The 16645-nt window shown below is 36.3% G+C and overlaps 1 protein-coding gene across 1 annotated transcript in view; it reads left to right on the forward strand.

Moving 5' to 3' along the window:
* LOC306850485 (pleckstrin homology domain-containing family G member 3-like) overlaps positions 1–16423 on the forward strand; it is a 55644-nt gene extending 39221 nt beyond the window's left edge. Inside the window, exons 7-19 of the mRNA XM_079386138.1 lie at positions 543–693; positions 1935–2066; positions 4446–4628; positions 5356–5448; positions 5581–5667; positions 6754–6787; positions 6879–6977; positions 7079–7111; positions 7688–7935; positions 9370–9609; positions 10713–10817; positions 11460–12915; positions 14490–16423. Of these exons, the coding sequence (XP_079242264.1) occupies positions 543–693; positions 1935–2066; positions 4446–4628; positions 5356–5448; positions 5581–5667; positions 6754–6787; positions 6879–6977; positions 7079–7111; positions 7688–7935; positions 9370–9609; positions 10713–10817; positions 11460–12915; positions 14490–15205 (3577 nt within the window). The 3' untranslated portion in view covers positions 15206–16423. The remainder of the gene's footprint in view (positions 1–542; positions 694–1934; positions 2067–4445; positions 4629–5355; positions 5449–5580; positions 5668–6753; positions 6788–6878; positions 6978–7078; positions 7112–7687; positions 7936–9369; positions 9610–10712; positions 10818–11459; positions 12916–14489) is intronic.
* The last annotated feature ends 222 nt before the right edge of the window (positions 16424–16645 follow it).

Here is a 16645-nt window from a genome sequence, read left to right on the forward strand (position 1 = left end):
CTCAGAAATGGCAAAAAAAAAAAACACTGCATCTGAGGCTAACTTTCAACATAATTTTTGATGCATAAATTATAATACATTAGTGGTGTGATTATTTCTCCTATTTGAGGCTCTTCACAGACTAAACTGTCCATCTGTGTGTGTCTGTGTGTGTGTGTGTCTGTGTGTGTGTGTCTGTGTGTCTGTCTGTGTGTGTGTGTGTGTCTGTGTGTGTCTGTGTGTGTGTGTGTGTGTGTGTGTGTGTGTGTGTGTGTGTCTGTGTGTGTGTCTGTGTGTGTCTGTGTCTGTCTGTGTGTGTCTGTGTGTGTCTGTGTGTGTGTGTGTGTCTGTGTGTGTCTGTGTCTGTGTGTGTCTGTGTGTGTCTGTGTGTGTCTGTGTGTGTCTGTGTGTGTGTGTCTGTGTGTGTCTGTGTCTGTGTCTGTGTGTGTGTGTGTGTCTGTGTGTGTGTGTCTGTGTGTGTGTGTGTGTCTGTGTGTGTGTGTGTGTCTGTGTCTGTGTGTCTGTGTGTGTGTGTGTGTCTGTGTCTGTGTGTGTGTCTGTAGTTCGGTGGCGGTGCTGACAGACTGTCTGAGGAATAAAACTCTGGCCAAATTCTTCCGGGATCGGCAGGCTTCGCTCAAGCGCTCTCTTCCGTTGGGTTCTTACCTGCTCAAACCGGTTCAGAGGATCCTCAAATATCACCTGCTGCTTCAGGTGCGACCACTGAACATCTGACAAAACATGACACTGCTCAGTAACACTTAGAAATGTATGCAAAGAGAGAGCATAAATTATCTTTCATAATAATGACTTCTGTAATGTGAACATTCAACAGGAAATTATGTTGGATGGGACTTTTTTTTTTTTTTTTTCATGTTTATTAGTTCATATAATTTCCCTGCCTACATAGTCCTGGGTACCAGGGGTATTATAGTTAACTGAAACTGTAAAGCCAATCAATTTTATCAATAAATAGTGGAATGTACAAGGTCTTTCTGCAGACCAGTCAAGTTCTTCCACACTGACTCAATCAATCATGTCTTTTTGAACCGTGTCTTATACACAGAGACACTGTCATGTTAGAATAGAAAAGGGTCCTGTCCAAACTGTTGCTATAAAATTAGAAGCACACAATTCCCTAGAATATCATTATATGCTTTAACATTAAGATCTGCACTCATATAAATTACTAAAGTAGTCAAACATGTTCATTAGAAGGGGGTGCCAATACTTTTGGCAATATAGTGTACATACACACACATTTTGTTACTGACTGAAATTAAATTACATATAAAACAACAAACACATTTATTTCACCTGTTTTCCAAAGCAGTATTTTCCATTTTTATTTATTTAACTTAATGTACTAAAAATAAAACTCAAAACAAAAAATTGACAATAATATATTTTAAAAAAAAACTAATAAAAATGAGAAACACAACAAAATGACCAGAAATTGAATTACATTTAAATTGAAAATTATAAAAATAAAAATAATAAAAATTCAAAAGCATCTCAGTGGCTCTAAAGTAACACTGCTGGAGATTTTAAGTTAATATTTCAACAATTTAACACCACATTCACATGTTTAATTGGTCTCTGATCACATGACATGCAGCTAAACGCATGCAATTTCATATTATTAGTGAGTTTTATTTTCATTGTTTTAATTTTAAAATTCTGTAATTTTACAGTTTTATGATATAATTCATTATTTGCTTTTTATCAACTCAAAAAACCCTGTTTGGGAAATCCTGCTCTATAGCAACACAGTGATGAATTGTGCAAAAAAAGATTTTGATTGCACGTGCAAATCAGTTTATATAGTTCAGAAATCTTGGTTATTCCTCATATCATCTTCAGATGGAGATGAACAGCAGAGTGTTTTTATAAATATAGTGCAGTGTGTTGTGTTGACAGACAGAGCCAGTGACTGTGATTTTGCTTTTCTGAAGGAAATCGCCAAGCACTTCGACCCTGAGGAGGACGGGTACGATGTAGTGATCGAGGCCATAGACAGCATGACAGGAGTCGCCTGGTACATCAACGACATGAAGAGAAAACACGAGCACGCCGTGAGACTTCAGGTCTGTATTACCATCAAAGCACTGGAGGACCAGAGATCAGAACTCAAGACTAACGTCAAACAGGGTTATTATAGTTAACTACTATTATTTAAAAAAGTACTCAAAATTAATAAAACATTTTTTTAACTATATACACTTTTTTTTACTTTTATAAAAATGTCTAAAACACAACAAATTTGGCTAAAATTAAAAATATTAAAATTAAAAACTAATTCAAAATGTTAATAAAAACTATAATAATATCTCAATTATAATAATATCGCAAATAACTTTTTTCTTGTAGCTGCCAAGGCAACATTTCTCATTTTCATTCAGTTAAACGTGATTTACTAAAATAACTAAATAAAAATGAATAAAAACTATGTAGGAAAACTTAAAAATATCTAAATAAATGCTAAAAATAGCAAAAACACACAACTAAAACTTTTGACTAAAATTACTCAAATATATTATTATAACTATAGTAGTATCTAGAAATGAAGTAATGCTTTTATTGCTGCTCTTCAGGATGTGATTAGTGAGAGTATTAATTCTGTACAGGTGGAGTAAACGAGTAATATTGTTCCCTGACTTGCGTTACTCCTCACAGTGGTGTGTTAATGACTGATGTTGTTCATCATGCACTCATATCTCATTAACAGATGGAGTATGGCTGTATTCAGCTTGCGATGTTAAAAAACACATTATCATACTCTTTGATTAATTCTAATCTGAAGTCCTGACTCGTGAGCTGGAGGATCTGTTCATTAATGGATCTGTGCGCATGCTTAACGATCACTGATTCATGATTCAATTACTGCCCACGATCAGCCAACAACTGACACCAACCTGTTCTATTCTATTCTGGCCTATCCTATTTCTATTCTGGCCGATCCTATTTCTATCCTGTTTCTATTCTATGTTCTGTTCCGTTCCCTTCTGTTCTGTTCTATTCTATTCTAATATACCTATGCTAATCTATTGTGTCCTTTATTCTGTTCTATTCTATTCTGGCCTATCCTATTTCTATTCTGTCCTAACCTATTTCTATCATGTTTCTATTCTATTCTATCCTGTTCCGTTCCCTTCTGTTTTGTTCTATTCTATTCTAATATACCTATGCTAATCTATTGTGTCCTTTATTCTGTTCTATTCTATTCTGGCCTATCCTATTTCTATTCTGGCCGATCCTATTTCTATCCTGTTTCTATTCTATGTTCTGTTCCGTTCCCTTCTGTTCTGTTCTATTCTATTCTAATATACCTATGCTAATCTATTGTGTCCTTTATTCTGTTCTGTTCTATTCTGGCCTATCCTATTTCTATTCTGTCCTAACCTATTTCTATCATGTTTCTATTCTATTCTATCCTGTTCCGTTCCCTTCTGTTTTGTTCTATTCTATTCTAATATACCTATGCTAATCTATTGTGTCCTTTATTCTGTTCTATTCTATTCTGGCCTATCCTATTTCTATTCTGGCCGATCCTATTTCTATCCTGTTTCTATTCTATGTTCTGTTCCGTTCCCTTCTGTTCTGTTCTATTCTATTCTAATATACCTATGCTAATCTATTGTGTCCTTTATTCTGTTCTATTCTATTCTGGCCTATCCTATTTCTATTCTGTCCTAACCTATTTCTATCCTGTTTCTATTCTATCCTGTTCCGTTCCCTTCTGTTTTGTTCTATTCTATTCTAATATACCTATGCTAATCTATTGTGTCCTTTATTCTGTTCTATTCTATTCTGGCCTATCCTATTTCTATTCTGGCCGATCCTATTTCTATCCTGTTTCTATTCTATGTTCCGTTCCGTTCCCTTCTGTTTTGTTCTATTCTATTCTAATATACCTATGCTAATCTATTGTGTCCTTTATTCTGTTCTATTCTATTCTGGCCTATCCTATTTCTATTCTGGCCGATCCTATTTCTATCCTGTTTCTATTCTATGTTCCGTTCCGTTCCCTTCTGTTTTGTTCTATTCTATTCTAATATACCTATGCTAATCTATTGTGTCTGTTCTGTTTTATTCTATTCTATTCTTACCTGTTCCATTCTGATTTATTTTATGCTATTCTATTCTATCCAATCCTATCTTATGCCATTCTATCCTGTTCCATTCTGTTTTGTTCTATTCTATCCTGTTCTATTCTATGCAATTCTATTCTATCATTTTCTGTAACATTCTTTTCTATTCTAACATACCTACGCTATTCTCTTCTGTTCTGTTTTGTTCTATTCTATCCTATTCTGTTCTATTCTATGCAATTCTATTCTATAATTTTTGTAATATTCTTTTCTATTCTAACATACCTATGCTATCCTCTTCTGTTCTATTCTATCCCATTCTGTACGGTCCTATCCTAATTTATTCTGCTCTATTCTATTCTATTGTGCATGCAGGAGATCCAGTCCCTGCTCATAAACTGGAAGGGTCCGGATCTGGCCACATACGGTGAGCTGGTTCTAGAGGGAACGTTCCACGTCCAGCGCGCTAAAAACGAGAGAACCCTCTTCCTGTTCGATAAGATGCTGCTCATCACCAGGAAACGAGGGGAACATTACGTCTACAAGATTCACATCTCGGTAATAGGATGTTATTCTGAGACCGCATCTGTTATTTAGACCAGGGATTCCTAAACCGCTTCATCACCCGAAACACTTTGACGTAAAATATTCTCTTGAAGTCCCCCTGAGATTTAAAGTTAATATTTCAGTGATAACACAGTCATATTCACAGTTCACAGTTGGTTAATGCTCACATGACATGCAGGTAAACTAAATATTTAAATATTTTATTATTAAGTGTTTTTTTTTTTTTGTTATTGGATTTATTTTAAATGTATTTACATGTTTCTATTTTACATTTTTATTATTTTATTAATTTTTAGTAAGTGTTTAATTTTTATTTTAATGATTTATTTCCTTTTTTACATTTTTACTGTTTTATTCATTTTAGTTTAGTGTTTTTAACTTTATTTTAAAAGTAATATTTTTTTCATTTTACATTTATATTATTTTATTCAAAAACATATTTAATTAATTTAATTAATGTTTTAGCTTTTCATTAATTCATGAACCCCCTGCATTTCCTTAACAAACCCCAGTTTGAGAGCCTGATTTTAGACCATTATCTCCTTTCATTCTCAGATGTTGTCAGATATATCAGATACTTATCGTTTCTTTATTGGTTTTTGTAAAAGTAATATCTGATTGAGCTTTGTACACAGCCATTCTACAGTCTAGTAAGTTAAACGAGGGAAGATTTGAATTGAGAAAAACATGTTGTTTGTGCTGTTTTGCTTGTGTTCAGTGTTCCACGCTGATGCTGATAGAAAGTGCCAAAGACTCTCTGCGCTTCAGCGTGACGCATTACAAGCACCCCAAGCAGCCGCACACGGTTCAGGTGAGTCTGAGATCACGGCCCACAAATGTCCCATTCAGCCTGTTCTTTGTGTTTGCTTTAATCATGTGTCATTTTCTCACATTCAGGCAGTTTATTGTGTTTGCTTTAATCATACGTCATTGTGTTTCTCAGGCCAGAACGGTGGAAGAGAAGAAACTGTGGGCTCATCACATAAAGAGACTCATTCTGGAGAACCATCACGCCGTTATACCGCAGAAAGTACGTACAGTAACTGATCCACGAATGTCTGTCTGAATCAGTGATGCTGTAATAAACAAGATCTGTTATTTAGATCAGGGATTCCTAAACGTTTTAATCCGCTAAACACCGTTTAACTCCGATAGTTCCCCTGAGATTTAAAGTTAATATTTCAGTGAAATAATAACACATTCAGTTCTGTGATGTTTGTTAATACTCCAATGGCATGCAATGAAACAATTAAAATACTTTGTTTTGTTTTGTTTTTATTAAAAAAATTTATTTGGTTTATTTTGATTGTTTTTGTTTATTTATTTTCATTGTAAAATGGAAATAGCTTTAAAATAAAAACATTTTTACTATTTTATTCATTTTAGTAACTGTTTAATTTAGTTTTAATTTATTTGAAAATTATTTATTTTCATTTGACTATTATTTTTCATTTTTATTCATTATTATTATTATTATTCATTTTTATTTTTAATTGTTTTGTTTTGGTTGTTTTTATTTTAAAATTTTAGAATAAATTTTTATCATTTCTATTGTTTTCATTTTTATTGTGAAATGAAAGTAGTTTTAAAATAGACATTTTATTATTTTATTAATTTTTTAGTAAGTGTTTAATTTAGATTTTTTATTTAATTTTGTTCATTTTACATTTTTTATTTAATTATTTTTAGTAATAGTTTTATTTTGATTTTTTTTTATATAATTTATTTTCATTTTACATTTCTATTGTTTTCATTTTTAGCGTTTTATTTTGATTGTAAAATAAACATGAAATAAATTTTGACTAACTTTTTTTAAAATAGTTTTTATTGTTTTTAGTAAATGTTTTTTTATAGATTTTTTTTATTTTACAATAATTTTTTCAGATTTTCCATTTTTATTATTTTATACATTTTTAGTAAGTGTTTTTGTTTTTAAGTTATTTATTTTCATTTTACATATTTATTATTCATTTATTATTTTATTTATAAATTAAATTCATTTTTAATAATTTCATGTTATTTTTATACTGCAGAAAATACGGTCTACTTTAAAACATGAATGTTTCTCTTAATCAGGAATTCTGTAATAAACATTTGCCATGTTAACTGCTTACAGGCCAGAGATGCAATCCTGGACATGGACTCGACATGTAAGTTGTTTAGATTGATTTTCAAACAAAGGGCTTCTATGAGTGACTTGATCCAGAACCCGCCGTTCTATTGTGTTTCTTCTCTGTTCAGGTCCAGTGAAGTACCGCTACAGTCCGGACAGGCTGAAGAAAGCAGCATCCTGTCAAAATGAAGATTTCTCCGGTGTGTTAGAGGAACGGAGACGCTCTGGTGTGTGAATCTGTCTCTTCACTCGTATAAATGAAAGCTCAAACTAAATTTCCAATGTATAATTGTTTATGTTCTGATCTCGTCCTCTTTTTCTTTGACAGAACCAGCGAAACGAACTGTACGAAGCACTAAAGGTAACGACTTTATCTTGTTCCTTTCCAGTTTTTTCAGTGAGACACACAAGTCTGAGACCGAATCACATTTAAACCTGGAAATATAAAGTTATAATGTTATCTAAACATTTAAAACACAAAATTCTGACAAAATTAAGCTGAAATATCATATAATGCGCTATTTCACAACCACTAACAAATTCAAGTAAATGAGTGTCCCTGATCATGTGATTCTGTATTCAGAAAGTCAGATTTTCTTGCTTTCATTGAATTTTAAGATGCTCAAATCATGCTGGAGAACACGTTCATCAGGATTTGTTCAAGTTCATGCTGCTGTCTTAAAGCAAAATGGATGCGCAAAACAAAAATGCATTTCATTTGAACAAAATGTAGTTTTTATAGGTTTTCTCATGAGAATGAATTTTCTGACCTGCTGTATTAGCAAATATATTTTGTAAAATAATTTGTAATTTTTTAATTTTTAACTTTTTAACACACAACATAATTAAAACACAACAACAATCGATATAAAATAATTTTCAGAACAAAATAAATGCAAAAAATGTATAGGATTGTGTCCTTATTCTCTTTATGTAGTTTTGATTGACTGGCTGATTAAAGAAGCGCTGTTAAACAAAAGATCAGAGATACCTCTGATCAAATCGCTGTCATCTCGGGCTCACGGCAGGTGCGTGGTGTTTGTTTCCGCTCATGTGGGAGGCACGTGTCCCGTATGCTCTGCGCTCCCTCGGCCCGCTTTAGCATCAAAGCCACATCGACTCGACTCGTCCCTCCTGTGTCAGATCAAAGGCCGCAGCCCCGATCCTCCGCCCGCACATAATGATGTTAATTATGGAGCCCATCAGCCGTAGGCTTTGTCATGCGCCAGTTCCTTTCAGTCCACAAACCTGTTTTTGGCTCGCCGTCAGCACTAGTGCATTATGCATTCTGATTGGCAGAAAATGAAGAGAAAAGCCAAGCCGTTCCATCTATTCTCTCTTTCTCTCTCACACACTCTATCATGCCGTTTTATCATCTTTCAAATTAAGTTGTCATTTCCAACTACGGCTTTTCCTGTTCCTGCCTTGGAAATCAGCAGGGAGTGTCCAAGATCTCTTAAGTAGCTCCATGCATCCGTATAGCGTGCATTTCATTGCCACTTGATTTAATTATCTTTGCATAGACCTAGCAGAGCACACACATTTATAATACCGTGTTATGTGCAACCAGAATATAAATATGCATCATGTTTTGCTAAATGAAATCCAAGTTACGTACTAATTTTGGGGTGCTCATTTTAAAAAGTGCTGTTTTGTTGTAGCATGTCAGACTTACTCACAAAATATGATGCTTTTTGTTGCATTTTTGCTTTTGACAACCATTTATGCAGTGAAGACGTCTTGAATTAACCTTTAATCAACAGAAAAACACCACAAACACATGATTCCTGTTTATCTGAGCCAGATTACAATTATTTGATCACGTCTCAGCCCATTTTCACATTATTTTATGCCTAATCATGATTTTTGCACATTGCAAATTAAATTATATATTTCGAATACTTTTGTCATTTAAAACCGAAAATTTTGACATTTGACTGATTTTGTTATTTTGAGTGCATTAAAGCCATTTGAGTGCATTTGAGTGCATTAAATATAATTTGACTAATCTGCCTTCTGAAAAAAAATAGATAATTTTGAACTCTGCATCATCAAATTACCAAACACTAAGACTTAAAACTCACATTTGAAATGCATCTGTTGCTAAATTGTTATATTAATATTTAATTCATCTTTGTCTTTGCATCATCTTAATCATCCATGGATGTCACACAGGCACGCTTAAGGTAAGATCTCCACATTCACTCTCCAATGCAAGCTTTTCACATTAAGTAAAGTACAAGAAATGGCTTAAACTTACATTAACATTTATGCATTTATTAGATGCTTTTATCCAAAAAGAGGAACAAAAACAATGTCAAATGCATTTACAGTACACTGAATCACATTCTTAAGAAAAAATGTTGTGCATTTATTTCATAAATGCTATTCCAAACTAAATGCATGCACAATCTTTGTCTATCCTCATAAGGTCTTTAGACAAAGGCTCAACAAACAACAATTATAAACAAAAATCTTGCATAGAACCAACACAACTCTTGGAAACCCTATACAATTCATGTAAAATTTCTATTTAAAATGCTTGAAAAGATGCCAGTTTTTAAATTCGCTTTTTCATAAACACCCATTGACATCCCATGACTTTTCTATGGCGTCCAGCATGCAGACAGCGAAGGTACTCTATTAGTGGATAAAGACCATTTTTCCATACTGCCCACCACCGTGAGCTCAAACCCAGAGCTCAAGACTGCGGTACCTGGAATGATTCAGAACGGACAAGATCATGAATCCAGCACATGCTCGCTGGATGACAGTAGACTTGAAGAGAAAGCAAAGAGCGCAGAGGACAGGATAGGAGGAGATAATGGAGAAGAGGAAGATCTGATGGGAGTAAAGCAGGTAGCAGACTTTGCCAGTTCAGTGTTGGCCGCCATCTCCTGCTGGCGTTATAGGGCCAAGGCTTTGCTTTTCGATCAGATCACCACGGTGAGGGTCACCTATCGCTTTAAGTTTCATGTCCATAACTTGGCGTCCACCTTGGTGCAATCTGTCAATCACATCCCATCTGCTGCATGCTGAGAACGATTTCTGCTTTTGCACCCACAGATCTGATGCTCGAATGCTGTTGATGTGCAGTTGCATGAATCATTGCATGGACATAACTGCATGCATGGCCACTAGTCATACATAAACACATTTGTCAATGGGCACTTTACCTACAGAATCTTCAAAATCTGATTTTCAAAATATTCATCACTGATTCTCTGAGAGTTCGGACAAAACATTGACATTTTTCTACCTAAATGCATGTTTCTGCATCACTCAATATATCAATTCTGTCAGATATGGAAATTTATGTCAGATTATTATTAAATTGACAAATCTTCCTTGGAACTTTGAAAAATATGTAATTACAGGTACCTAAAATCATGAATAAGTCACATCAAGGGTTTTAGGGGTTAGAAGTGGAAATGTTATTTTCTAAACTTATGGCTGATATTTTTTGTCCCATGTCTCAAGAATCAGTGTTATATTTAATGCCAGATGTGCAAAGATTGTAATGCACATATTATGGGGAATTTACAACATGTTGTTGTTATTAAGATCCAATGCATAATAATACGGGACGTTGGGTGTCTCAAAGTGTTTTTGCACTTGGAGCCACAATGAGATTTTTTTTGATTGAAGTTCGACTTCAAAGGGAAATTTAACTGTCAAATTTTGGGGGAGGAGGTCGGATGTCTTGCCTTCTGTAATTAAATTAAAGAAAGGTTCCTGTTTCGTTGTATTTTGTTTGATGGCACACAAAAGCAATTTCAGAAGGTCAGTTGTCTGTGGAAAAACATTGAAATGCATGGATGTTTTTAAAGGAATTGCAGATGTTTATGAAAGGTTGAAATATCTCTAGAGTAATATTTGACAGATGGCGACTGTGAACGCTGTCATTCAGTAGAACATTTACATCTGTTAAATTCCTGTAATTTTCTGTAATTTGTCCTTAGGACAGAGAAGGTTCTTGGGAAAATTGGCCTATGAACAAAAGCAGCCAAACACCCACTATAGAAAAGCCTGATGGTACGAGTGAAAGTTTGACTCTCTTTGAACAGGTAACGTCATGTATTGAACCTCAAAATGGATCTTTCTGTCTAGTAAACCAACAAAAGTGCTGATAATATTCAATCTCTATACTCTGCTTTCGTTGTCAATGACTAATGTTTAAATTAAAATGAACATTTGAATGTGTCTGAGGCCCAAAAAAGCTTTCTGGGTAGGCATTGTGTACAGCCACAATGTACATTCATATTGAAATATCTACAGTCATATAGAAACTCTACAGATCTCTTCTAATTGCTATATGATGTTGTATATGACTGATGATGATACAAGGCAGATCAACTCTTTTATGCATATTACTGCACACATACACATGTTGCCTTTAGTAAGTTCTTAGTAAGAAAAAGTTAATTCTGAGTCTACGGTTGCTTCTGGAAATACTTTGACAATTGTTTTCTCAGTATTCACTATTGATAATTAGCTAATGATAAAAACGATGAGGGAGGGGGGGTTTACAAGGAATTGTTGGAAATATAAACTGCAGCTGTATCTCAAAGCTAGATAAATTGTACTTGTTTCATGCTGGTCATAATGGAGATGTTGGAGATTGAATTAAGTTATCTTCACATCCTCTTTTCTTATCCTCTTCATAGCTTCCTGTAGCAATAACTCATTTCATTCTGTCCACTTTCTAGGGATCAACTGGGGAACGCAGTTCACAGAAGATCTTTTCTCCTCTCAGCAAGTCAGAGGAGACAGGGATGAACCAATCAGATAATTATCCCGAAATGTGTGGGACAATAATGGCAGGATGCCACACTGATCCAGAGATCGTAGACTTCAATAATGGAGGACGAGAAATCAGAGGTAATGTTGAGGATATTGTGGATTTCTCGTCTCCTGCTGGACTAGAAGAGCACCAAAAAGAAGGAACTCTATCCAGCAGGAGCCTCTCAGAAGATGTGCAGAGCATGGCGCATGTGGATGTTGAAACACCTGGTGGCCTCTTGTCTTCATCCATATTGGACAAGGCAAGCGATATCTCAGAGCGATGTGCCAGCAGCCTCTCTCGAAGAAGTAGTCTAGGAGTCGAAGGGTCTTTTGACTTGGGCTGCCCGTCTTCTCAGTCGGAAAGTAGAAGAAGCAGTTTGCTCAGCAGTGGTGCTGAGCCCCATGAGAAAGACCAAGGCCAAGAGTTTAGACGGTCCACTCCAGAACCATTAACAGAGACTGTTCCCGACAGCCTGTTTATACCAGACCAAAGATCTCCAATGAAGCAGGATACCCTTTCCAAAAAGGACCGATTGCTCATACATAAGATTCAATGGTACTACGAACATGCTGAGCACCAGGATGTCAGCTTTGCCGTCAAACGCAGAGAGAGCCTTTCATACATCCCTGCAGGCCTAGTTCGTAATCTGAGCCAACAACTCAATGAACTTGCAGACGAGGATTTGGCATTGCATAAGAGGGCGTCTTCCACCACAAGGCCAACTTTATGGTCTGTCTTTAATCTATCAGGCTTGGGGGTTGACCAAGCAAAGGATAGCTCTGATTTTGTGGTCCCTGCAAATGCCAAAGAGTCCAAGCTTAGAGATCAAAGTGGGAATGAGGAATTCCAGCCCACATCTGACATGGTTAAAGTGTGGCAAGACATGGAAATGGAGATAACTGGGAGTTCTGAACAACATCAGGACTCAGCGAATTTCCAAATGACTACAGCTGGTGAAGAAAAGAAAGCAGAAACCAGTAAGGTGAGCTTGGATAGTGGACTTGGGGAACCTCTGGTAATATTGGAAGAATCCGATGAAAGCTCTACCTCATCCCCAATCAACAACGCCTTGGAAAAGGACAAGATGCAAGAGTTCCAGTGGCATCCAAATGAGGAACACGAGTTACAAGAGCAGCACAAGGTCCACCACCCTCCTCAACCGAAGATCATCTCCTTAAAGTCCGCCAGTGAGGATGAATTCATCCTTCAAGATATGGAGAAAATTAAAAATAAGGTGTTCCAGTTGGCCAGGCAGTACAGTCAGCGTATCAAAAACAACAGACCAATAGTAAAGCAGAGGCCCAAGATCTCGGAGAACCATTTTGTGCCCATGAACCTGTCTTCAGTCATGGAGGAGAGACCTCCAGCAAAAGAGAAAGGTGGGTGTAATGTCTGAGTAGACACTTACCAAGTTTAAGTGGTGTTCCTTCTGTCATTTTTATGTTTTACAGACACTTTCTTATCCAAACTGACTGTTCACTTTTAGTTGAGGGACAATCCCCCAACTTGCAGTGTCTTGCCCGATGGAGTAGCTCAGTAGTTCCCAACCCTGGTCCTGGAAAACCCCCATCGCTGCACATTTTTGACGTCTCTTTTATCTGAGACATACATTTGAGGTCTTGTTGTGGTTGTGGATAGATGTGGGCCAGATTGAAATCAAGGGGAATACAATGAATTCCCAAAGCACAAGTACACTTGCCTGTCTCAAGTTCTCATTGGTTAATGAATTCCTATATCAGTGTCTTGCAGTTAAAGTTGTGCTTGCATGGTCATCACAGACAAACCCTTGGGTAATTCCTCTATCCCTGATGGTCCAAACATGTTCCTGGAGGGCCACTGTGCTACAGAGTTTAGCTCCAACCCTACTTAAATGAAACGATGAATGAAGTCCTGGGAAGGCCAAGTATGGTAACCCATACTCGGAATTTGTTCTCTGCATTTAAACCATCCAAGTTATTAGGAACAGTGAGTAGTGAACACACACTTACACACTGTGAACACACACCCGGGGCAGTGGGCAGCTATTTTTGCTGTGGCGCCCAGGGAGCATTTGGGGGTTTGGTGCCTTGTTCAAGGGCACCTCAGTCATGGGTATTGAAGGTGGAAGAGAGAGCTGTTCATTCACTCCCACCACCTACATTTCCTGCCAGTCTTGAGAATCGAACCTCGAAATTTAGCCTTTATTGAGTAGGGTTGGAAATCGAAAATCAATTTAAATTCAATCAATTCCTGTATTTTTTTTTAGGTGGTGAAAAGGGGCTGTAAAAAATGTCTTTGAGTCATTCATTAAAAAGATTTGTTCAAAAACACAGATTCATTCAACAAGTAAATCTTGAGTGAGTCATTGAATCATTCCATAAATTCCATGAGATTTTCATTAGTTGTCTAACATTTTTTCTTCAGAATCATGAGAACTACAACCTCCATAAAAAAAAAAAAAATAAGTCTAAATTTATCCAGAATCATGCAGCTCTATTTTGCACACAAACCGCTCTTAATCGAGTCCAGTTTTTATGTAGCCGGCTGATTTTTGTTCATGCTATTCAGCAGCAATTACATTTTTAGCAAAAAGAGACACAAAATAAATATGTTTGATATCTAAATGTTTGACTTGGAATTGGAATGGATCAAATTCAAACGATACCCTCTCTAGTATTGAGAATCAAACCTGCAACCTTCGGGTTACAAATCATACTCTCTAATCATTAGGACACAACTGCCACCCCCAGCCCTGAACCTGAATCAAGATCTTCAGGCTCACTAGAAAGTTCCAGGCATGCGTGTTGAAGCTAGTTGGAGCGAAACTCTACTGACCCTCCAGGACCAGGAATGGACACCCTTGCTCAACATCCTTGCATCCCCCCATCCCCTTTAGAAATCAGTGGGCTTGCAGTGTTCTCTGCTAAACTCTATTGTGAAAGCAGACTTTTAACCACAGCTCTTTTGTGCATAGGCATTCCTGACAAGTCACTGTTGCTGAACTTGAATGAGCAGGACCTTATCCCGGACTCTACGACTACTAGTCCTCCTTCCAGCCTCTGTTCTCCTGGAAGTCCTCAGTTCCTCAATTGCAGATTATACCCTCAGAGACCACAGAGTCCTGTACAAACTGAGACCTTCCACTGGCCAGATGTCAAAGAGTTGCGTTCCAAATATAACAACCAAAGGCAAGATGATGCATCCGCTTCCCCTTGTCCATTCCCAGTGGGTCGTAGTACTTCTTTTTCAGAAAGAGCTCTCGAGACCGGATCGGAGAGATCTGGAGCATCACGTTCATTGTCTTGTTCATCCTCTTTCTGCAATATCCCAGTGCAGAGAACTACATCCATAGATTCTACATGTTCCAGCAAGACCCTTGAAGGTGAAGGTTTGCCTTCGCTGTGTAGAGTTAATGCATTTGATTTTGACTTGGGATCAACTAGTGCACTAGAGCAACTGGAGAGAGGTTGTGACGCTGGTCAAGATGAGAACAACCTCATTGTAGTAAAGAGCATCTGCAAGGCCAAGCATGAAGAGGATGATTTGGCAACGGTTTCACAATCTGAACTTGCTATGGAAAACAGTAAAGAGCACAACTTTAGTGCATGGATGGAAAAAGCCGAGAACAGTCAACATAGTTTGGTTAAAAACCTGCGGGATAAATTTCAGAACCTGAGTTCTTATACATGAGACTTATAATGCAAAATGTTTTACTCTTAACACTCAGAACCTTGAAATATCTTACAGCTAGCATTCCTCTCTCCAAAATAAGTCATTTGGCCAATGTTTGAGAGGCTTAGTAAGTCTTACACAGGTTTGGTTTTCTGTGTCTTTGGAAAGAAAGCATGACTCTTAACTTCCAGTTATGAATTATCAGCAGAAGTCATCTAAACCAACTGGAAAAGAGATGCCTATGGACCTCACAGAATATATTTATGAAATCTGCATTTGTAAATATATGTATATTCGAGTTTTCCTGTGTATATTTCATTGAGATGTAAACATTTGTCAAAGGAGCTGACTGTGGTACTGTAAGTTTTTGTAATGTTTGGAAAAGTAGTTAAATATGTATTTTTTCTTCCAGACATTTTTAAATAAAAAGCAATAAGGAAGAATATAAAACATGTCAGTGCATACTAAGTTACCAATGTGGCTGTTTTTGTTAGAAATTTACTTAGTACACACACATTTTCACGTTTCCGGAAAAGCACTGCAATATTAAATGCGATCTGTTAGTTATTTTGATAAGCACTGCCTGATGTCTCTTCACTGTTTGTGTTCAAGCACTGACCAGATGATAGAGGGTAATCTTATAAAGACGTCATTCCCCACTAATGAGGAGAAAACTGGAAATCATAATCAGATTAGGCCGATGAATGATAAACAGTGACAAAGACTGATGTCATTTTCAACCTGGAAGGTTTTTGGTTGGGTGTGTATAGTTTAAAATTGTCAAAGAGTGCTCAGTTTGACTGAACGTTTGGTATAAAATTAAAATGCTGCTCTTTTTTTGACAACATATCGTGCTCTTTTACTGTTGCTGATGTTTCATTGTTTAAAGGTCAGATGTGATTCCGATTCATCTGAGAATTTGCTTTTTGAGCATTATGAGGTAATTAAAGTTAACGGATACGTCATTTGAGCTATAATGCACAGTCACAAAATGTGTTTTGGGTCACGTTTAATGGGATATATTATAAACTAGCTTGTTTTTGGTTGGATTTTTCTGCTCATTGGTGGGGGTTATCTCCGGGCATGATGTCACTGTTATCTTGTATATTTAATCTTTTTTTTTATTTATTTGAATTGGTGTAAATATGATGCACAATACCTGTGTAAAAATGTTCAGTTCATATCCTATTTTTCTGTTATACTACATTAAAAGAAACTTTCCAAACTGTAAACATTATTTCCTTTGTCCTGCTTGCAGTGCTTCTGTATTTGGTTTTTGTTTCTCTTTTTCTTTTAAGAAACCTGTATCAAAATGATTGCACGTGACTTGGGGGGTGTATTACGGTTTAATTAGTTTGTGCACTTTTTAATCAGTCTACAGGACGTGGATATGATTAATGACTTGCATGGAAGGAGCTGAAAAGCAGCCGCAATCTCGTCCTGAATTGCAGATCACCT

Source organism: Barbus barbus (assembly GCF_936440315.1).
Source record: "Barbus barbus genome assembly, chromosome: 30".
NCBI lineage: Eukaryota > Metazoa > Chordata > Actinopteri > Cypriniformes > Cyprinidae > Barbus > Barbus barbus.